Raw genomic sequence first — 24205 nt, 5'->3', positions numbered from 1 at the left:
TTGTACATGTTTAACAAATTCCTCTCCATCTAAACCCTTAACACTATGGCAGTCCCAGTTATGTTTGGAAAGTTGAAATCCTGTACCATAACAACCCAAATTTTTACAGATAACTGAGATCTCCTTACAAATTTGTTTCTCAATTTTCTTCTGAATATAAGGGATTCTATAATACAATCTCAATAAGGTGATCATCCCTTTATTTCTCAGTTCCACCCAAATAACTTCCCTGGATGTATTTCCGGGAATGTCCTCCCTCAGTACAGCAATGTTTCTGTAATTGCTATGATATCCCAGTTCCATGATCCTAACCATACCCTGAGTTCATCTGCCTTTTCTGTTAGGCCCCTTGCATTGAAATAAGTGGGACAGATGGGGTTTTCCAACGATTGGCAATGGTTTCATGATCATCATCAGACTCTTAATGGCAGATCTGTTTCTCATTGAATTCAAATTTCGCTAAATGCCATGGTGGTATTTGAATTTGGGTTCACAGAACATTATCTAGGTCTTTGGATTAATAGTCTAGTGATAATACCACTAGGCCATTGTTTCTGAAATCTAGCCCTACTTCAGATCTGCACAAACTATGGATTAAGTTTTCTATCTTCAACTCTTAATCCAGAAGACACCTCTCTATTTATTCCTTTAGTATGGTTGACAGAATCAATGAGCATTTCCATTATTCATTGGGTTCTGAAGAAGTCACACTGGATTTAAAAAGTTAACTCTTTCTTTTTGCATGATGCTGACAGACTTGTAAAATTTCTCTAGCACTTTGTTTTAAAGCCCTTTCCCCTTTCCTGAAAACAAAGAAGGCATATGGAAAATACATTTGGAAAATAGAAAGTGTATTGTTAGGCCACTTTCCTGGCAGTGGAAACTAAGCACTAGATAGAATGAATGCTGAACCATTCTGATTTAAATCTCCATAAAGGCCTCATTTTTCATCTTAGGAACAAACTGTGGGTTAAATCTGAAAATCCAATGCTCTTTCAATGTCACGTAACACCAATATTTCTCACTCCAAATACAGCATGCCTAAGCTTTAAATAGTTGTAAATCAGCAGTAAGTGCCGAGCTCACAACATGTATTTCTTTAGTATGAAAATGTAAGCTCCAACTTATTTAATGGTCATTCATTGACATCAGAGACAGCATATTTAAGAGCCAGAAATCAGGAAAGGTCTTCATTTGTCAAAGTCCATTGTGGCATAATAATCTACAAAATGGACACATTTTAAATTGCAACTGAAGACCAGAGGAATAATTTTCATTCCTGCCTCACAATCTCGATGCAATGCTGAGATTCTATGTGAATAAATGCTGGATACTCATATTACAGACACAGGGACATGGCCAGATATGTGGGTAGAGACTTATTCAGGTAAAGAATTTGGTGTAATGATGTCAGACGTCAAGGACACTTGTACTTGGTAATCAAAAACATTTTGACGTTTAACTATCAGGCCTGTAATTGTTTGGCTCAGATTACATGGATCTTGGATACTAGAGGAAGGTTAAGGCCCAAAAACATGTGTCCAAGGGAAAGAGCATAGCAAACATTACTTTTGAATTAAATAATACTTTTTTTAAAATATGAGGATCCCAACCAGAAGGCAGTGAAAAACATCATATGAAAGTAGATGCCAAAAGATATTATGGTAAATGTGAGGGTATATCTTTGAGAATAGAAGGAGGGCACATCATGAAATACTATTTAGGATGTCCATTCATGTAATACAGTAGCTGAAATACAAATTTAGCAAGATTATGTCTGTCCAAGTTTAACAGGCCCCATTTGTCTGATCTGAATCTGGCAACGAGTTTTTTTCACACAAAAATGTCTTCTTAACAAACACAGTCACAGAAATGTTCAAAACATTCAAATAGCTCTGGGATTAGGTCCCTTTCAGTCTCTGAAACTTTCTCCAGCCCTACAACTCTCTGAAGCCTTTGCCCTCCTCCAAATCCGGCCTCTTACACATTCCCGAGTTTACATTGTTCTTCCGCTGGCTGACATGCCCTGAACCTCCTCGGTCCTGAGCTCTGGAGTGCTCTCTCTAAGCCTCCATGACTCCGTAAGACTCCCTAAGATGCTGTTTCTTGTTTGACCCCGGATTGGCCACCTCTTTGAATATCTACAGACATGTCAGATTTTGTTTGTTGCGTCTGTGAAGCGACCCGGGCCGTTTTAATACATTAGAGGCTCTACATAAATTCAACTTGTTGTTGTAGTCTTCTGTTTGGATCTACGGACCATCGCACAGCTACAGAGAGTTAATTGGCTGAAGGGCTTTTGCCCGAAACGTCGATTTTGCTGCTCCTCGGATGCTGCCTGAACTGCTGTGCTCTTCCAGCACCACTAATCCAAAAGCTATTTGCAACGGGCAGGTAGAAACATTTCCGCAGCTGTGCCACTAGGGGCAGTCAAACGTCGCTATTCGTGAGAGAGGCAGCTGGTAATGAAAGGCTCACCCAAACCAGGGACTCAAACACTACTACCTGCCACTATAGGTCCGTGCTGTCAGAGGAACTGCAAAGGCATAGAGTGCTCGCGATACACTGCTGGGAAATGGCTAAAACATCTGACACAGGCGAGTGACACCGATTTCCTTACATTTCTGTGACTGTGTGTTTGTTGTAGAAGATTTTTTTTGTATACGCGGACTTCTGGAAAAGTATGAAACTATTGCAATGAAAGACTGTTTTTATTCCCCCAATGCAGAGGGGGCCGTTCAAAGTAGCCCAACTCCCTAGCTGTGACTGTGGAATATCTACAATCGTTGATCGCACATTCAGTCTATTGCAAGGTGGTTACGATGCGCGAAATATTTGCGTATGATCGCAACGTGTTTGTCAAGTGATAGATCCTCTGTGTCCCACATTCAGGAATGCAAAGAGGTGCTGTTATTTATCACTCCTCAACGGTTGTGCAATCTTAAACTAAACCTCTCCCGTGACAACCTTTTGTCATTTAATCTCACAGTCCCTTATTGTAAACCACTTATCCCTTATAATTACATCTAATTCTTATTTTTAAATCTCGCTATATATTACATGACCAAAGCTGAACCACAGCATTAAGTCCAGTGAATAATGTATGGGCTGGTAAATACTTGTTGCTTAACGTCCCTTCGTTTGCCTTTCCGAATTGATGGACAGTATAAGAAGAAGCCAGTTGTATTGCAGGCAGATGACAAACATCACGTGTGTGGGCAATTTGTTTTGCAAACAATGTCGAGTGTTTGTTATCAAACTCAAATGATGTGTTGGCAACACCTGTGTGGAAGGGGCAGTCTGTTTCCTATTTCCCCCGCCCCATGTGCTGCTTCTTCACTGGGGTTCTGTCCAGATTCACGTCATATGCACACCATCAGTAAATCCTAGAGAGGGAACGAGGCGGTGATAACCACATCTGCTCAGTAAATACTAAAACTGTGAAGAATGCAGCAAAAATGATTTATCTCACTGGCTTTCTGAGATACTACTGCAGCTGACAGCTCGTTCAGCAGTGTCTACCATAGTCTGACATTGTAGCTAATTGCTCTTGACTCCTGGGTGCTATGTTATCTGTTTGAGCAGTATTTGACGCACACAATTTGCTGTTTCCATTCAGAAAATAGCTTTGCAGTTTCTGGCTTGGCCTAAAAATAATAGATCGGGTCAAGGGATAGATTCTTCACTGTTCATATGTTTCAGTACAATCGATGTCGAACCGTTGCCCCCACTTGACATCAACCTGACGTTTGAGAGTTTATCGTTGACCCAAGCGGTAGTACTCGATTCTAGATCACTGTTGGATCATTACAGGAGAATTGTGTTAATGTTGAACTATTTCTTCGCTGGTCGTGCAGACTGTGGAAGGCAAGAATAATTTGAATAACAAAAGGGTTTGAAAGTGCAAAGTCAAGGGAAGTTCGGGAATGGGGCGAGGTTTTATTTTAAACGGACAGAGAGCAAGCCAATGTTGCAAGTCCAATTGACTCTTCTTCAGAGCTGACTGAGGAAGAGATATCTGGGCTCCAAACATTAGTTTGCTGTCCCCAATGAATGCTGTCTGACCTGCTGTGATCTCCAGCATTTTTTTTATTTTCAGTACAGATTCAGGCATCTGTGGTAATTTGCTCCTCTATTTTAAATGGGTCCTGGAGAGATGCCAAAGTGAAGACAGTGACAATGACTTGAAGTTATTAAACTAAATGTTGAGTTCAGAACATGTTCAAGTGCCTTATTGAAAAATGAGATGGCTTTCTTCAAATTTGGGTTAAACTTCATTGGAACAGTGGAGGGAGTTGAGGTCGTCAAAGTAGCATAACAAATTAAAACAGCCCAAATCTGGTTTAGGGCTCCAGCATTTGGTCTCTCCGATGTAGGTGATTACATTGCGAATGGTGGATCCCAGAAGTAAATGTGCAATGTTTCATCTGGAAGTAGTGTTAGTTTCTAGATACTGGAAAAGGAGGTGAATAGGCAGGTATTGTTTTAGGGAGATGTTTCATGGAAGTGGTGTGGATGTTGGGATGATTTGAAAAGTAGTCTAGGATATTGTAGAGAAAGCAGCCTCTTCAGAAAGAGATGATGTTTTGGCATGACATGATTGATAAAGGGTCGTCGATTCACAGCTGTGTGGTGGAAATTGAGGATAAGAACTCTGTGATGGTTCTGGGAGTGGTTCAGGGCAGAAGTTTGGGAAATGGGATGGATGTAGTTTAGGAAAAAAGAAGATCAACCTGAAGTTTGTGTGGAAAATGATACGATTTGAACAGAAGTAAGAGTTGGAGAAATTGGGAGAGTGAAATTGAACTCCTACAAGGAAGTGAGTTGATAGGATATATGGTCAAGGTCGCTTTGGGTGCATTTATATTTGAAGCAAATATTGACATAGACTTTCTGAGGAAAGGAAGATCAAGATTTTAGGTAAGTTGTATGAAGGCAAAGGAGTGATGGAAATTGGAAGCAAAGTTACTGAAAATTTCCATTTCAGGTAAAAGCAGGAAACTATCATAATGCATTCAATCATTCCTGGGGGGAAAAAAAACAAGTGAAGATGTGATCTTGATTAAGACTGGAACAAATTCTATCAAATAAAAGGGCAGGTGTTGCTATGATCCACAATAGTTTTCAAAGCAACATTTTTATTTTGTGGAACTTAAGTTGTTCAAATTAAAAATATGTTCAGCCTGATGCAAGGGGATGGCAGTGTTGGGGAAGCAGTTGGCACTCCCTTCAAAGAAGAAATTATAGATCTGCAGCTGTTCCCAGTAAAAAGAAAGTGGCTCAGGCCTGACAACTAGAAAACAGAAGAGGCAGAAATCATTGGAAGAGTTGGATTACCAAGGCCAGAAGAGATTCGATAAAGAAAGGGAATAGTTAAACTAGGAAGATAGACCTGTACTTCCTGTATCAATGTAACCTTTGTTGATTTTGCGATAGTTATAGGAACAGGTTGTACATTGTGGGACATGGGTTAAAGTCTGTAGAGGGGATGGGTGAGATCTCCAGAGGAATTGATGTTCGTTATGATTTGACAAATGATAACTTGATGTTCGTGGTGTGTTTATGGTCCAGGAGGCGTCCTCAGAGAGTTAGCATACAGCCACTACAATAGAAAAGTCAGTTAATCTGCTCACTAGGACAATGCTGTTGCTATTTGATATAAAAATAATACCGTGCTTGGCTGAGAATGGATTATAGCAACTTCAGAAGATTAATTCAAGTATGGGGAGTATCAAAATTTGACTGTTGTGAACTACTAGTGTGACACTGACAATGAAGCAGGCAAGTGACCAGAGAGATGGGTACAGTCTAGATGGAACATCGATTATGCTAAGGGGACACTCAGTTAAGAAGTAAATGTGAAGGCAACGCAATAGCATAAGAATCAAACATTGTGCAGAAATTTATTGAAATGGTGGAGGAAAGTGCCTGCCTAGTAGAATGAAGCTGTACGTTTTGCTGAGGAATGATAATTTTTGGGTTAGATAGTCTAAACCTGACTAGAGGGATGGAACTTAAGAGAAGGGTCCAAAGAAGCATTAGTTTCAGAGTTGTTGAAACTTGTTATCCCTACACTGGGAAGTAAGAAGCAGCAGCAAGAGCAACAAGTGAGGGAGAAGTTGTGGGCCAACATGGCTGTGAAGTTGAATGAATTTCTGAATTATGGGTGCGTTCAAAATCTGCAGGTTGAAATTTAAGTTGAAATCCATCATGAAATAAGTCTCAGTTGAAGACAGTTACTCACATCTAGATAAGCACCTGTTTTGCACTTTAATTATAGATCAAAGCATTTAGGATCTGAAGACTATTGGGCATTGCATATATCTAGTTCTTTTTTGTTATGTTTTTTTCAATTGAACTGGATTTCAGATAAATGTCGTGTAAACCATTGGTCGTGTAAACACACCCTCTAAGCAAACATGTTAATTATGCAATGGTGAGTGAATATACTTAAAATATAGCAGCATATTGAAAATTTATAATTTACCCCCTCTGCTCTCCATGGTTATAGATACTTCTAATCAACCTGTTAAGAGGTGTTATTATACATTTATGGATTAAGAGGAACTTGAACTCAGACCTCCTGGTTCAGATGATCACTGCACTGCATGAGCCCTATAAGCTGTGATAAAGCTGAGATGATCTCTCAATCCAAGTTTCAAACTTGAGCTAATTGTCGTTACTTGGCATAGGTTAAGATCAGCAAAGATTATTGCTGTCTGTATTTGATTGCTTAGGACTAAATTGCAAAAGTATTTCAGTACAATAAATGAAATGGATATAACTTTTATCTTTTTACAAAGAGCAATGCACCTAAGTTGCACAGTGGAAAGAATGTCCCTTTAAATTTTTTTTCCAATCTCAAACAAACCCCAAACTATGTTGTGAGGCATGCTGTGACTATTTGTTATTCAGTCTTGGCTGCAGACCTAATGTAGTCTACTAGTGTGCAAGTGCATGGCACAGTATATTCCAACGTGTGTGCATACACAAACAAATTTAGATCATTTTGTTTTTACTGAAGAGCAGGCTGCCAGAAGGATAAAATCTGTGACTCCAATTCTTCCAACCAGTTTACTCATAGCACCCCCGAGTTGATCTTGGCTTGCATTTGTCTTGGCAAGGAATTTCTAGAAGTTGAAGCTAATTTAACAGATTTAATTTCTCGAGTTCTGTATTAACAACATAATTTTAAACAAGCTGTTGGATCAAGTCTCTCTACTTACCAGTAAAACTAAGACTTTGAACTGAAATCCTACATTTATTACAGTTGTTGGGAATCTGCTTCTCAAAACCATTAAGTATACATTGTTTTTTTTCCCCATAAGAGATTATGAGTTAACATTTTGAGTCCAGTGACTCTTCATCAGAAAGAAGAACCATACTTTTACTATCATTTTTATTCCAGAACAAATCAAAATGTCTTTTTGGTCATTTTTAAGCAACATGACAGTGCAGTGAATTTTCCATGTTGTAGATGACTCTTAATTTATTCACTGATGCCTTACATTTCTCAATGTTTGTTTGGAATGGTTTGCATTAAATGTGAATAAAGGATTTATGGCAACCTCTGCTTTTAAGAGAGTAACATTTGTATTTTCAACTGATATAGTTATATCTTGAATTGCTGCTTGAATGACTATTCATCTTCATATATTAAAAATTAAAAAAATATGATTTAGGATGGATCCCACAAAATGCATGATTGCATTTCTCCAGGAAGCAAAATTATCTTTTTGACATAGGGCCTCTTCTATACCATCCTTCGGCCTATCGAGTCTGCACTAATGAAAATCTACTCTAAAACTATGCTGGTTCCACATTTTAGGACTTGTTAAAACTCTTCAACTGCTCATCCGACTACCTGTAAAGACTGTGGGGTTTCCTACCTCAGCTACCCTCCCATGCAGTGCAGTCCAGATTCTCACCAAACTCTGAGTGAGAAAAACTCCCCTCAAATTCCCTCTAAGCCTCATGCCCTTACCTTAAAATTCGGTTCCCTTGATATTGAACCTTCAACTAAGGCGAACAGTTGCTTTCTATCCAGCCTGTCCATGCCACTTAATACTATACACCTCAATCAGGTCCTCTCTGCTTTAAAGAATACAACACAAGCTTATCAATCTTTCTTCATGGCTAAAATATTCCACTTAGGCAACATCCTGGTGAATCTCCTCTGCATTCCCTCCAGTGCAATCGCATATTTACTATAGTGCAGTGACCAGAACTGCACATGATACTCCAGTGTGGCCTAACCAATACCCTATACAGCTCCAACATAACCTCCCTGTTCTTATAATCTGTGCCATGACTAACAAAGGCAAGTGTCCCATATGCATTCTTAACTAATCTATTAATCTGTCCTGCTGCCTTCTAAGCACACTAAGATCCCTTGTTTCCTATGAGCTTTCCAGTGTGCAGCCATTAATTAAGTGCCTGTTGCTTCCAAAGTTCATCACCTCACACTTTTCAGTGTTAAGTTCTACCTCCAACTAATCTGCCCATCTGACTGATCCGCTATCTCCTCCTGTAACCCAAGATCTTCTTCCTCACTTTCAACCACCTGGCCAAACTTTATGCCATCTGCAAACTTACTTACCATCTCTCCTGCCTCCATGTTTTCTATACCATTTGTATGTATATAATGAGCAATAAAAGATCCAACACTACACCCAGTGGTATGTCACTATACACCGGGCTCCAGTCTCATGAACTATCTTCTACCATCACCCTTTGTTTCCTATTGCTAAGCCAATTTTGGATCCAACTTGCCAAGTTACCCTGGATCTCATGTGCGCTTAACTTCTTTATCAAGCTCCATGTGGGATCTTGTAAAAGGATTTGCTGAATTCCAAATCAGCTACAAAAATTATACTGTCCTCCTCTACACACCTGGTCATCTCAAAAATGACCCAAAATTTGTTAGGCATGACCGCTCTCTGACAAAGCTATACTGACTATCGCTGGTCAAACCTTATCTCTCCAAGTGGAGATTAATTCTTTCCTTTGGAATTTTCTCCAATAGTTTCCCTGCCACTGATGTAAGACTCACTGGTCTGCGATTCCCTGGTTTGTCTCTACCACCCTTCCTGAAAAGCAGGGCTACATTAGCTCTCCTATTGTCCTCATGCAACTCCCCTCTGCCCAGAGAGAAATTAAAAATTTAGGTCACAGTCCCTGTAATGTCATCCTTCTGCAACCTGAGTTACAACTTATCCAGACCTGGGGATTTGTCTACTTTTAATCTTTCCAAAATCTCCAATATCTCCTCATGCCTGTGTCACATTGTTTAAGAACCTCTCAGTTCCTCTTAGCAAATTCTATGCTTACGTCCTCATTCTCTAAAGTGAAGATTAATATGAAGTTCTCATTTAACCCAATGTTCTCTGGTTCTACACACATTGCCCCCTTAGTCCAAAATAGGCTCTAAACTTCCCTGGTTATCCTCTTTCCCTTTGGTATGTTTACAGAGTATCTTGGGATTCTCTCTAATTTTGCCCATCAGTGTTTCTTCTTGTCCCTCTTTGCTCTCCCAACTGTTTTGATAAGTTCCCCTCTGCACTTTCCATGCTCCATTAGGACCTCTGTTGATTTGATCCCTTTGTGTCTGTTAGGAAGCTTTTTTTTGCCTCTTTGTCCAGTTCTGAATATTCCTATGCATTAGACCTCTCTGGGTTTGTTTTCCCTACATTTGGGTTTGTACTCTCTCCAATTCTACTTTGAATCCCACCCACTGTTCTGCTGTAGATTTGTCTAGTTGTTCCCAGTCTACATTAGCTAGATCCTGCCTTATTTTAATAACATCTGCCTTCCCCCTATACAAAGCGCTTTTGTTTACAGACCACCTTTTCCCTTTTCCATGACAAACAAAAACTATGTAGTGCTGTGGTCACTATCACTAAAATGCTCTCTCCATGCCATCTTGATCATTGTCTGGCTTCATTATCCAGATTTAGGCCCAGCACAGTATCTTCCTATGTTGGACCTTCTACATGTTGATATTAAAAAATACTCTCCTGCAAACATTTCAAGAAATCTGCCCTTTCAAAACCCTTTTCACCATGACCGTCCCATTAATATTGGGGAAGTTGAAATCCAATAAAATAATTATCCTATTATTGTTTTTACACGCCTCACTGAATTGTCTACATATCTGCTCCTCTGTTGCCCACTGATGTCCAGCATGCTACCTTTTTATTCCTAAGCTGTACCCACTAAGCCTCATTTGAAGACCCTTCCAAGAGAACATCCTTCCTTAATGCAGTAACTGACCCCTTAAGTAATTTGGAGCGAACCTAGAATTTTCTACTACATGAAAGAGAATTGGTTCGTGATAGTTTTCAGCTTTGTGAAGGCAATCTTTCTAGAATTTAATGGGTTATGGTGAAGATTCATATCCTATGATATTCAGTTTCTGATCAGAGGGAGTGGGAGCCTGGTTCCTTTTGGCAGTGGCCATTCTGGGAGTCAGCTGTGATTTGCTGTTTTGGGCCAGATAATCAAGGTAATTAATACAATTATTGGAGAGTGATAGGATGAAACATTTCTTCAACTGTTCCACCTATTAAGTTAGTTTTTCACTTCTCATGAGGTCAACCATTGCCTCCAGATTGTTGCTCCAAATAACAATTAATCCTTGGTTAAAATCTTATTGTGCTTCAAGATTTTTTTATTACTTTCTGTGATTGTCCTGTTCTTTAGCCTTTTTGATGTGAAATTGATGCCGAATTCTTGCATAGAAATTTTGCTGGACTAAATTGTAGCCAGTAATTAAAATGCGAGAACAATTTATTTCAATAATAATTGCATTCGTCCCCTGCATCCTTTCCTCAATCTACTCCTATTTAATTTGTCCCGTTTAAATATCATTCTTTTAATCTGCATACTAATCAGTAGATCAGTCAAGCTGAAGTAACAGGTTTTGCACAAAGATTGCCTATTGCAATAGTTAATCGTTAATATTGTCAAATGTCTCTCCATGCGTGTGGACAATTTTTTTTAGCTTTTATACTTGTATGGCTAACCTGTAATTCATATTTGAGTATTAGATTGATGCGCAGGTTCGATGAACTTTGCATTATTGTATGCATTTGCTCTTTTAAGGTTTTGTGTATCAGCATCCATATAATAACTGAGAAGGTTGCAATAATAATGATTTCATAATATAATTTTAACCAGTAATGGTTAAAGCTTGTCATTAAGCTCTGACCTTCATTTGTAAATGATAATCTCACCAGCATTTCTGTTTTATTTTCTAGGAAGTTCTAGTTAGTCTACCCCCTAAATTTGGTTTAATGATTCCTTTTATTTGAATGTATTCTTTAAAATTGGATTTATTTTACAATTGGATTGGATTGTCCTTATACTGTCAAAACCCTTTGGATGGCACATTTGGTCTGAGCTGCTGTTGAGTTGAGCGACAAAAATAAATCTTCAGTGTATCTCTGACATGGGAGGTACTTCGCTAGACTATTTATAGACACTGGTCGATGAATTGTTGAGTGATTTTATAAACTGCCTTTCAGTTCTGCTTATGATCTGTCACTAATTCAAAAGCTGTTTGTAAAATATCTTTTTGCTTGGATTGTTAGATGGCTAAGCCAAAAAGACTGATCAACAATGTCAGTGTCACTGTGGAAATTCTTTCTGCTTTTCGGTATTTGCAAATGACGGTTCGTGCCCTTGTATTGTCAATCTCAAAAAATCAGTTCTAACAAAATCAAGACTATATTCTGCAGTTGGTGAATGACCAAGTTCAATCAGCTACCTAAGGTTTCCAGATATAGCATAGTGAGCTATCATCATTTTTCTAATTGCGATGGAAATCACACTGTAGGGAAATTGTTCTGTAATACATGCAACTTTTAATTGGTGTAATGTATCTCTAGGGTTTTGCTTTGCTCACCACTAATAATTTTCATTAGCATTGCTGACTATGCCAGTTGTTCAGTATAATGTGCTTTGTTGTAGTATCATTTTTCAACCTGCAAAATGAGAAGCGGAAACCTTTCATTATGTAATGGTTATATATGGAAACCAGTGCTCCCTTTTGTGGCTTCTACTGATTCCCACTTTACCAGCATTGGTTTTGCAATTAATATCCATTGATTGTCAACAGGAAACAAGCAAACCATTTGTTTTGCTTCAGCAAAGAAACATTTGCCAGTAACCCCGAATATAACCCGTTTCTCCACATGGAGGTGGGATGTGCAGTCTCCACAGTAATTCTCTACCTGACAACTATGACCACCTTTGGGCAGGCACCATAGAATCCCTACAGTATGGAAGCAGGCCATTCTGCCCATGAGTCCACACTGACCTTCTAAAGAGCATCCTACCCAGACCCACCTCCTACCCTATCACCCTGTACTTCCTATGGTTAATCCACTGAGGCTGCACATCCCTGGATACTCTGAGCAATTTAGCATGGCCAATTCATCTAACCTGCGCCTCTTTGGACTGTGGGAGGAAACTGGAGCATCTGGAGGAAATCCATACAGACATGGAGAGAATGTGTAAACCACACACAGACAGACACACAGTCACTGAGCCCAGTGCCATCCCAAATCAGTTTGGGGGCAAGGCTTATTTCTCACAGAGTGAAGGAACATCGGGAGTGCACATGTGAATTTCTACTATTCATGTTCACCCTCAAAAGAAGCAACTTAATATGTGTTAAAATCAATACTCAACCCACCAGTTTGAGTGGGAAATGGTATAGGGAATGGGACAAGTAACTTCCACAATATGAGAGGAAAACTTCCTTTCTCTTGAATAATGTACTTTCTGTTGCATTGTTATGCAAAGAAATAATGGGACCAGTTAGACTGCTCTAGCAGAGGACTTGCACCAACCTAATGGTCTGAATGGCATCCTGTGATATTGGAAAATTGTGGATGGATTGGAATGCTGCCAAGTGTGAAAGAATCTGATTAGATGAAAAGAAAGTCCTTCCTCATATGGATTACATTTGGTAAACTATTCAGCCTGTTCAAGCATCTGTTAAATTGCACATATTGGTTTTGTGGCGCAAATGATAGCTCTACCTCCTGAGCCAGAAACTATAGGTGTAAGTTTCCACTCCAGGGCTACATGGCTGTGGAAGGTGCATTCATGATGTGATCAAACAGGTTGAATATCAGTCTATAGATCCTCCCCCAGCACCTACAGCAGGTTGAATATCAATCTGCAGAGCCTCCACATTTACCTACAACAGGTGAAGAATGCCTCTTTGTGACCTTAGAAATTAACTCTCAGCTCTGGATGTTCCAGAGAGTTATTCGAGAGTCATGACCATTGGTAGTCAAGGCAGAATATGATACAGGAGGATGAAGAGAGGTTTTTAGGGTGACTAGGTACTGGAAATAAATTGAGCGAAATTCAGGAAGATCAAAGGATGAAAATTTGTGGTCAGTTGTTTCCAAACCCCTGATAGTAGCAATGTACAGGGTGGGGGTGGGGCAGGAGGAAGAAAACATAATCGTGGAGATTAAGGTAGCACAATGTTGGAACTCTGTGAAAGGGGAGAGTAGGAACCATTACAATATTCGATTTCCATCTCTATCAAGTGAATTTGAAGGATGGGAAGAATTAAAATTTTTAATGAGATTTGTTTAGCATGATCTGCAGTGTTGTAAAGAATGCTACTATACAATCATTCTGTTAACAAAAAGGTGCATATTAGTCTTTACTTGAGAAATCCCAAAATCTGAGCTTACAGAGCCGGAGATATGGAATTGCTCTTTGAGAAGCTGAGGCCTTTAACTTTGAGGATCTCACACAGTTAAAACTGAAACAGGATGTGGACATGTAGTAACCCCTTCAATTCCACATGGTGATGAAACTGAATTTAATACAAATATATTTTTCAATCTTTTATCACCAAACTTTATTTCTCTGCATAGTGCGTTATATAACTTTGAACCAAGGTCTTGGTTATTCTACAATTATTACAAAGAATCAACATTTGTAAAAAGCTAGTTTAACATTACTGAATATTTAACAAAAATATTCTTTCTTGGTTTTCATTGGACCATACAATAAAGGAAGTTTATATCACAGTATTTATTTGATCCAAGGCTTGGATGTTGCTGGCTACAGCATCCTTTTATGGCCCATTCAGAATTTCCTTTGAGAACGTGGTGGTGAGTTGCTACAGTCCATGAGGCGATTGGTACTCCCACAGTACTGTTAGAAAGGAACTTTAACCCAGTAAAGGAAAACACTCGGAATTCCAAGTCAGGATACTGCCTGACTTGGAGAGGAACTTGCAAATGGAAGTGTCCCCAAGCATCTGCTCCTCTTGTTTTTATAGATGGCTGAGATCACGCATTTGGAAGATGCTGCTGAAAGAACTTTGGTGAATTGCTGCAGGATATCTTGCATATGGTGTTCACAGCTGCTGTTATGGATCAGTAGTGGATGGGGTCCCAATCAAGGGGACTGCTTTGTCCTGCATGGTGTTAAGCAACTTATGTTGTAGTCCCTGCTGCATTCATTCAGAAAAATGGAGAATATTCCATCATACTCCTGATTTGTACCTTGAAGATGGTGAACAGACTTTTGGGGAGTTGGGAGATGCATTATTGACCTATGAATTCCTAACCTCTGATCCCCTCTTCTGACCACAGGATTTATATGTTGATAATGGGGGATGCAGTGATGGTAATCCGATTGAATGTCAATCTGAAATGAGAAAATTCTCTTTGTTTGGAGATAGTCATCGCCTGGCAGTTTGGTGGCACGAAATATTACTTGCTAATTATCAGCCAAAGCTTGAAGCTGTTCATGTCCTGCTGTGCATGAATGTGGCAGGTCTGTAGAGGTCAAATCTGATCAGTTGATTTTGAGATTGCTTAGCTCTGTCAATCACATGTTGCTTCTACTTTTTGGCATGCAGATCTGTGCTCAGAAATGTATGGGGCGGAGGCCAAATTAACCCCACCACATTTCAATCACGTAGGTGGCCAGTTAGATAACAATATTAGATAACAGATGTGGAAGAGGCAGAATCTGAGCGGAGCTGCTCTTCCAACCACTCGTTTATTTGCCTATGCTTGTGGTTAGTAATAAAAATGGGAATGTAATAGCCTGTGATTGAAGGAACAGTGAAAGTAAATGAGTCCGGGCCATTTGCAGAGAAATTGCAGGTGTCAAGTTGGGAATGTTGAGGCCATTGTTGTGCAGTATGGGTTGCTTTTTCAAGGAGGTGAGTGAAGGAGGATAAAAAAGTAAGAGAACAGTTTTGAACCTGTCACCAAAATATTAAGCTAACTGAGAGCCTTAATCACTGTGATATTGAAACTCCCTGCAAATGAATCTCGAACTTAAGGCTTCATAAGTTCAGGAGCCCTTTGTGCGTGAGTATTGGGGAATGGAATGGATGCTACTGTAATGAATGTTGTACTAAGTATTATGTTATCTGCGAAGCAGTAAAAAAGGTAATAACTGCTTGGTTAATTTTGTCCAGTTTTTAATATCTATGATGGAAACACTAATAGCTGTGACCATACCAATTTGAAAGGCATGGTTAGACTGATAGCTTTTTCTGTATGGAAAACCTTATCCAACTTATGCACCTTGAATTGCACCAATTTTAATATTGTGCATTCTATGACATAAAGAACAAAGAAAATTACAGGCAGGGAAACAGGCTCTTTGTTCCTCCAAGCCTGCTCTGACCCAGAACCTCTATCTAAACCTCCCACCTATTTTCTAAGGATCTGTATCCCCTTTGCTCCCTGCCCATTCATGTATTTGTCTAGATACATCTTAAATGATGCTTTCATTCCCGCCTCTACCACCTCCATTGGCAATGCATTCCAGGCACCCACCACCCTCTGAGTAAAGAACTTCCCACGCACATCTCCCCTAAATCTTTTCTCTCTCGCTTTGAACTCATGACCCCTAGTAATTGAGTTCTGCACTCTGGGGGAAAAAGCTTCTTGCTATCCATCTTGTCTATACCTCTCATGATTTTGTAGACCTCAATCAGGCCCCCCCTCAACCTCCATCTTCCCAATAAAAATAATCCTGATCTATTCAAGCTCTCTTCATAACCAGCGCCCTCCATACCAGGCTCCTCTGCACCCTCTCCAAAGCATCTACGTCCTTTTGGTAATGTGGCGACCAGGACTGTATGCAGTATTTCAAATGCGGCCGAACCAAAGTCCTATACGACTATAACATGACCTGCCAATTCTTGTACTCAATACCCCATCCAATATGGAAAGCATGCCCGTATGCCGCCTTGACCACTCTACTGACCTGCGTTGCCACCTTCAGAGAACAATGGACCTAAACATACAGATCTCTCTGTACGTCAATTTTCCCCAGGACTTTTCCATTTACTGTATAGTTCGCTCTTGAATTGGATCTTCCAAAATGCATCACCTCGCATTTGCCCAGATTGAATTCCATCTGCCATTTCTCTGCCCACCTCTCCAACCTATCTATATTCTGCTGTATTCTCTGACAGTCCCTTTCACTATCTGCTACTCCACCAATCTTAGTGTCATCTGCAAACTTGCTAATCAGGCAACCAATACCACCTTCCAAATCATTTATATGTCACAAACAACAGTGGTCCCAGCATGGATCCCTTTGGAACACAACTGGTCACAGATCTCCATTTTGAGAAACTCCCTTCCACTACTACTCTGTCTCCTGTTGCCCAGCCAGTTCTCTATCCATCTAGCGAGAACACCCTGGAACCCATGTGACTTCACCTTCTCCATCAGCCTACCAATGGGAACCTTATCAAATACCTTACTAAAGTCCACGTATATGTCATCTACAGCCCTTCCCCCATTCAATCAACTTTGTCATCTCCACAAAGAATTCTATTAGTTTTGTAAGACATGGCCTTCCTTGCATAAACCATGCTGCCCATTTTCTTCCAAAAGGGAAAAGATCTTATCCCTCAGTATCTTCTCCAACAGCTTCCCTACCACTGAGCTGCAATAGCTCCTGTATTTGCATGGTCATTGTAACTTGCACAGAAGCAGAATTAGAAGAATTCATAATAACCTCAATAAATCATGACCCTTTCATTAAACCAAACCACATGAATGGTTTGCTTGTGTATTGTGGTTTGGTTTAACGAAAGGGTGGTAATTTATTGAGGATATTATGAATTCTTCTAATTCTGCTTCTGTGTAAGTTCAATGACAATGCAAATACTGGAGCTATTGCAGCTCAGTGGTAGGGAAGCTGTTGGAGAAGATACTGAGGGATAAGATCTTTTCGTGTCTACAAGGCTGCATCACAGAGATTCTAAAATCAAATAATAGCCCTCCGTAAAATGTCATTATTTTGGCTCTAAATGCAGGTAGACATGTGCTGTAGCTTTTACTAGGTTGGCACCTCATTTGTAGGTATGCTTGGTACTACTCCTCTTGTACTACTTGTTTGAACCAGATTTGATCCACCAGCTTGATGATAAGGGTAGAGTGGGAAAATATGCTGGACCATGAAATTAGACATCTGTGATTGAATACAACACTGCTGCTATTAATGGCCCACTGTCCCTCCATGGATGCCCAGTTCAGAGTTGCTAGGTGTGGTTGAAATCTGTCCAATCTAACATAATGTCACACATGTATTGGGAGGATATCCTTTAATGGGAAAACTGCCCTCATCTCCATAAGGATTTGTGCAGTGGTCCCTGCTACCACCTTTGTCATGTACCGATATGTCTGCGACAGGTAGGTGCATCAATTGGTTCAATAAAATACCTACTAGAAATGTCATTATGATAGTCCTGCTAATTCCCTTCAAATGTGTGAAATGGTTCCATCACATTTTATTCAATTTACAGAACAACACATAAAGCTGGTTTTTCTAATACAGTAAATCATCACTCTTGGATTAGAAGTAGCAAACTCACTCCATGCCATTACTTCAGCATGGCAATTCTGTTCCCTTTTTCACTGAGAAAAATAGTGTTGAAAGTTTCCTCTTTTGTTAAACTGAGCAACACATAAGCATTGCTGAGCAGCTTACTTAATGAGGCCACTTGGGAATTACTTCATTATTACCTGATAGGCACACATGTTGAATACATTTATTATAATGTTAACTCTTATTGCAGAAAGCTCATTGTTTTGGAAAATAACCAGGAGCTTGTGGGAAGAAAAAGAGGTGTGAAAGCAGCACTGGCACTGACTCATGCTTTAACAACAGTTTGCTTTCACAGAGCCAGAAATTCGTGTCTACAATGTCATACAAATGTACAAATTAATTAAAAAGCAGCATCATTATCTGTGGATTCTATTTAATCTTTGGATGCTATATATATGGTCTGCTACTTGGAGAAAGACAAGAGGAGTAGTCCTCTTTCACTTATAATGCTTTTTGGAACAGGAAAAGATCACTCCAGCCAACAAGCCCTCCTTTTGTTTCTGATTGACTGACTACAGCCAAGATTAGAGTACTACTGGAAAAGAAAAGCAGGTCAGGCAGCGTCCGAGGAGCAGAAAAATCGACATTTCGGGCAAAAGCCCTTCATCCTGATGAAGAGCCTTTGCCTGAAACGTTGATTTTCCTGCTCCTCGGATGTTGCCTGACCTGCTGTGCTTTTCCAGCAGTACTCTAATCTTGACTCTAATCTGCAGTACACACTTTCGCCTGACTGACTACAGCAACAAGTTTTCACACTATATACCACATGTTGTGGACGGCATGGTGGCACAGTGGTTAGCACTGCTGCCTCACAGCGCCGGACACCCGGGTTCAATTCCCGCCTCAGGTGACTGACTGTGTGGAGTTTGCACGTTCTCCCCGTGTCTGCGTGGGTTTCCTCCGGGTGCTCCGGTTTCCTCCCACAATCCAAAGATGTGCAGGTCAGGTGAATTGGCCATGCTAAATTGCCCGTAGTGTTAGGTAAGGGGTAAATGTAGGGGTATGGGTGGGTTGCGCTTCGGCGGGTCGGTGTGGACTTGTTGGTCTGAAGGGCCTGTTTCCACACTGTAATGTAATCTAAAAAAAATTCAGATGTCTCTTGAACTCATTTAAGCTATTGACTTGAATTACTTTGATTGAATATTTATTTTAGAACTTAAGTACACTTTGGGTGAAGACATTCCACTTGAATTCCCTCCCAGGCCTATTTTAATATTTAGATTTTTTGATTCTTCCCAGAATCTGCTGTTTGTTAATTCCCTTCCCAAACTTTAATTTTGGTTTCTTCTTCAAACTCTTATTTCCAGGATAAACAAAACCAACGTCCTTAAGCTGTCCTTACCATTTTTTAAAATACTAGGCACCATTGGTTTTGCTACCCTTAGAGGGCAATAGTATTATTTCTATTAAAATTGCACATAGTATATCTCCTGTCTAACCAATATCTTAAAAAGTAATTTAATTTAATTTGGCTTTTCCAGTTTTTACTGCAACCGAGTACTGATGGACTGCTTCAGGGACTTATCTGCTATAAACTTTAATTGTCTTTCTTTTGTGACCAGCACCCAGTCATGCTGTTCCATTTAACACATGGCCTTTTTGGATTTTTTTCCAATAATGATTGTTTTATACTTGGCGGTCTACTGGCTTACTTCCAGTCTTGGAGCATACACTTTAAGTGACAGTATCACAGGTTTCTTTTGTTTTAAATGCAGTCTGGTATCTGCTTCCACTTTATTTTCTGTTTGCTATGGAGCTTTAGACCATTATCTGGCTGAAAGAAAACAACTCCTCAACTTTTATTTAATTCTCTCAGGCCTCCATAATCCCCCTGGCCCTCTCCCTTATCCCTGATGTTTGGGATAAGCATGCCCTAAGGTAAATAATCCCAAGTATCCACCCTTGGGACAATGACAAACCTAACACTTGGCCTTCTCAAGCAATATTTCACTATATTTAGTATTCTGATTAAAATTACCAGGATTACAGTTCTTACTCAATCAGCTACCCACTATTTACACATTCCAGAGGTCACCTGGGGTTGTCTCATCTGCCAATATTGTCTCTCCATGATGCCCAGTGATTGATCAGGTCAATCTTATGACAGCAGTCCTAATTTGATTGTTGGCACAATTTTTGTTGCTGAGTTCCTATATTCCTCCTGAACCTCTGTAGTCAACCACCATTCAAGATCTTTCTCGACAACAGACAGCTATTTTCTGTTTGTTCTCCATCTTTATTTCCTGCCCTAAACTTTCTACCAGTTATTTTAAATTGATGCCTTCTGGTTCTTGATGTTTTAATGAATGGACATGCAAGTAGCAGTCCCTTCCCATTGCCATAAAGAAAGAATCTAACCACCTCCCCATGGCGTCATCTTCATTAAATCCTCTACGCTCTTCATCCTAGGCATGTCCCAACAGGAGTAGACACTATATTTCCATTCTGTGAATGCTGTGCCGGAATACAAACAGGTGCTTAGCCCATTGTAAGTAAGTACTTCATTAGGAACTTTTTTTTATCCTTGGTAAGTTTTGCCAGTGGTGTTTGCAATTGCCTTCCATTCACCAGCAGCAGGGTGAGGAGGCAGGTCCCAAGTTTATCTCAGACAGAACAAGAATCAAACCTACACTGTTAGCATTAATCTGAACAGAATGTCCATCATCTGGCCAACTGAGCTAACTAGAGCCCATATGAATGAATACTGCTGTTATATGAACAGGTCAAAAGTAGCATATTCCCCCACAGTGCATCACTGACCTTGTGATATTGCAAATATTTTCTACCAACTACAGGAGTGTATCAGAATACTGTCCAGCTGGCTGGATGAGCACAGCTCCAACAGCACTCAAAACGATTGACACGATCCAGGAAAAAGCAATCCACTTGATTGAAACTCCATCCACCACTGGAGTACATTGGCATTGGTGATATTTTCCACCAAATAAAATTAAAGTTTCCTTGACAGTACTTCCCAAACCCCATTACCTCTGCCACCTTGAACAAAGGAAGCAGAATGCTTTGTAATTTCCGCTCCAAGTTGCAAACTATCCTAACTTGGAAAGATGTCAACATTTCCTTCGTTGTAACTGGAGCTTGTTCGGATTGTGGGTGGCCCTTCACTGCAGTATACCAAGACAACTGCTCTGGCTGAAAAACACTTTCTTAACCTCTCCCTTCATCAGTGGCATAATTACCCTCAAGTTAAACCACCACCAGCTATCACTCTGTAATGAGAGAGCAGCCCTATCATCCAGTAGAACTATGGTGACTTGATCCTTTAGCTCTCAGTAGCAATTGATGGTTGGCTGCAGTTTGAAAAGGCCGTATTTCAAATTCTGTACTTCGTTTTTTTTTTCTAATGACTTGCTCCTCTTGTTCCATGTAATGACAATGAGTTAAGGTATTACATTGACTGTGATCTAATTCAATGGCAAAACAGTTTTGAGGGACAGAATGGCCTGTTTCTGTTACTAGTAAACCCAAAAGTTTGAAATTTAGAAGGTGTACTTTCTCTGTATTTTAACTGTAAGCAGAGACATTTGATTTTTTTTCTCCAAATACAATTCTTATTTAGCTTCAGTGGCAAAATGAGGTTGAGGTATTATTGGGAAATAACCCAGCTGTTGTTTCAATATTCGCTACTCGTCTTAATTATTCTTTTTTTTGATAAAGCTTGTGGCAGGATTGGAAGCAGAAATGTAGTTTGTTGCAATAAGCTACTATGGGTGATGGGGGTGTACTACAGTGCGAGTACTGATGGGGAAAGGTGAAGCATTGCAATCATATTAATAATGTGTGTTAAAAATGTTGATGTATTAATGGAAAAATTTAATATGACAAGTGTATAGAGGTATGAGGCTTGTTGTGTATTGCAAAATGTTGCAGGTGCTCTGTCAGAATCTCCACTAATGTGTATAATAGTTTCATTTTAAATGCGGTTAAGAAAGTGCTATGTGTTCTTGACATTCAACAGAATAGTTTTCATCCTTGTTCTGTCCGTTCAAAGCTGCTGTTACATCGGTTAATAATGTACAGAATCTATCCTCCTTCAGTGGTTTACAGGACATTCTGATCCTTTTCGGTGGTGTGTGTTCGGAACAGTTCTTTTCACTATATTACTGTACTCTTTCCTTGTGTGTTATATTTAAATAAATACATTTTCTTTTGAGAAACGGAGTGAATAAGCATGGATCAAAGTACAGGTTGCAGTAATGGTCAGAAACAGATGGAGTAAATCAGGAAATAAGTGATTTGCTTCTATCAAAGTTGGTATTCAAAATCTTTGTTTCTGTGAATTAAAAATGGAATTTATTTGAAGTTATCAAATCATTTGCTTTCTTAAAAACATATCAAATTTATTATCTTTAAATTGCAAAACAATTGATTTTATCTGTAGTCAGCTTAAGTGAACGATTAAATGAGCAAAAAGTATTGAAGACTGAAATATCTTTGGTGCTTTGGCTAGAGTAAAATAATGGCAGGGAGCAACAACTAAATTAATTTTGAGTAACATAAAAATTCAATAGTTCATAAACTAGAAAGCAGACAGAATGATTTCTCTGGGAGTATATGTTATTTTAAGCCCCTGAAGCAGGTATGTTATGTGAAAATCCATTACTTGCACTTGAGTTAAAGATCAATAGTGCAAAAGTTAGCCATTCAATCGTTTTGCCATTGGCAAGTCTTGAAAGCACTTGATGTTATTTTGCTGTATGGCTAATTGCCTCTTACATCTATAATGAAAATGCTTAGTGTTTGACTTTATTGAAACTGATAGTTTATTATCCCAAACTGCTTCAATTTTAAAATCTTTATTTCTAGCAAATCTCTTCAATTGGCACATGTCTACAAGACCCTTTTAGGTTTCTTTATTTTGATGAACTTGCTCACAGTTGAAGACCACTTTATATTGGTCTCAATGCAGTTTATAATCCCTGGAATATGGTCAATGCTTGCAAGTAAGTGTAACCCTACAACTAAGATCAAATAGTGTTTGTTAAGCATCTTATTTAGCCTGTCTTGAATTTCCTCACTGTTTTGAATCTGAGACATGTACAACTTGTATGCAAACTGGTTTTCATAACAGATGATAAAAGTTTGATTGTAGGGCAGTTAGCTGTGTAACTATAATATGTCCAAAGCTTCTCAATTTTCATTTGCTGTTATCGATTAATCTGATGCGCTCTCTCTCTCTCTTTCTCTCTATCTGAAAGCATCGCTCATAAAATTACCTCCTCCCATAATTTATGGAAGGCCGTCGACTGGTTCCTGCAATTGCATTTGTTCAGAGACTTATGATCCTCATCAGATTTTCAGGAGAAGCCAGAAATGGTTAGTTTAATAGTTATCAACTTTTACTGTTGCAGGAATTACGCAGTTTTATTTCTTCTAATGTATTTTAAGGCACAGCTATAAAGTACTTATTTTATAAAAGCCTTCCAAAATTGGGGAAGCTATTCAATGAGTGTTATATAGGCATAAGTATTTGATTTGAAACATGAATTACTCCTACGTAAGAGTGTATGAGTTTATTTACAATCATCCCTGAGATCACTAATGTACGGCATTTTCAAATGCCTTTTACTTCACCATTGGTTAATGGACAGGAAGCAGAATGGTCTGGGTCTTGGGTTAGTTTCCCAATGTCTAAAGCTAAAAACATTGAGCTTAAGTCCCATCTCAAGATGTGTTGGTCATAGAGGTATGTCATAGCACATCCAAGTAAAAGTAAAACCATAGGGCTGTTCTGTCATCAAAGTGAGACAATTGGTGGTGGTTTAACCCCAGGATCACCACGGCTCAGGGGTGGTAGGGATTCAGAAGGAAAATCCGACATAATAACTCACCCACACTATCAGAAACCAACTGTCCAACCAACTGAGTTAACTGACACCCTTAAGCACATCCAAATACCATGATTGAATAAATAAGTGGAGCATTTTCAATTCATTGCTGGGACTAGTGAAATATTGTTAAGATCATTCTGAGACAATCTAACTCCTTGTTTAAATAATTAATATTGTCATTTATTTAAGTTTGCTGATGATGCAAAGTTAGGCTGAAAGGTGAGGGAATTCGCAAAGAGATATACTTAGGTCATGTGAGTAGTCAATAAGATAGCAGCTAATGTGGGTAAGTATGAAATTATTTACTTTGATTGTAAGAATATAAATTTTTTTTTAAAATGTGAGAATTTGTAAATGTTGACATTCAATGAGATTTCAATGGTTTTCTATTTTAAAAAAAATGCAGGTGCAGCCTGTATCCATTAAGAAGACAAACAGTATTTGGCCTTAATTGC

The 24205-nt window shown here is 39.2% G+C and overlaps 1 protein-coding gene across 2 annotated transcripts in view; it reads left to right on the top strand.

Moving 5' to 3' along the window:
- Positions 1–2458: 2458 nt before the first annotated feature.
- Positions 2459–24205, top strand: part of pitpnm3 (PITPNM family member 3) — a 658838-nt gene continuing 637091 nt past the window's right edge. The window contains exon 1 of one of the 2 annotated variants that reach the window (XM_043718503.1): positions 2459–2597. In XM_043718503.1, coding sequence (XP_043574438.1) covers positions 2576–2597 — 22 coding nt within the window. In that variant the 5' untranslated portion in view covers positions 2459–2575. The remainder of the gene's footprint in view (positions 2598–24205) is intronic. The other variant, XM_043718506.1, reaches the window with a different exon arrangement.

The sequence above is a fragment of the Chiloscyllium plagiosum genome, chromosome 28, assembly GCF_004010195.1.
Source record: "Chiloscyllium plagiosum isolate BGI_BamShark_2017 chromosome 28, ASM401019v2, whole genome shotgun sequence".
Lineage (NCBI taxonomy): Eukaryota > Metazoa > Chordata > Chondrichthyes > Orectolobiformes > Hemiscylliidae > Chiloscyllium > Chiloscyllium plagiosum.
Note: the sequence above shows the minus strand (reverse complement) of the source record. Positions and strands in the feature narration are given on the sequence as shown.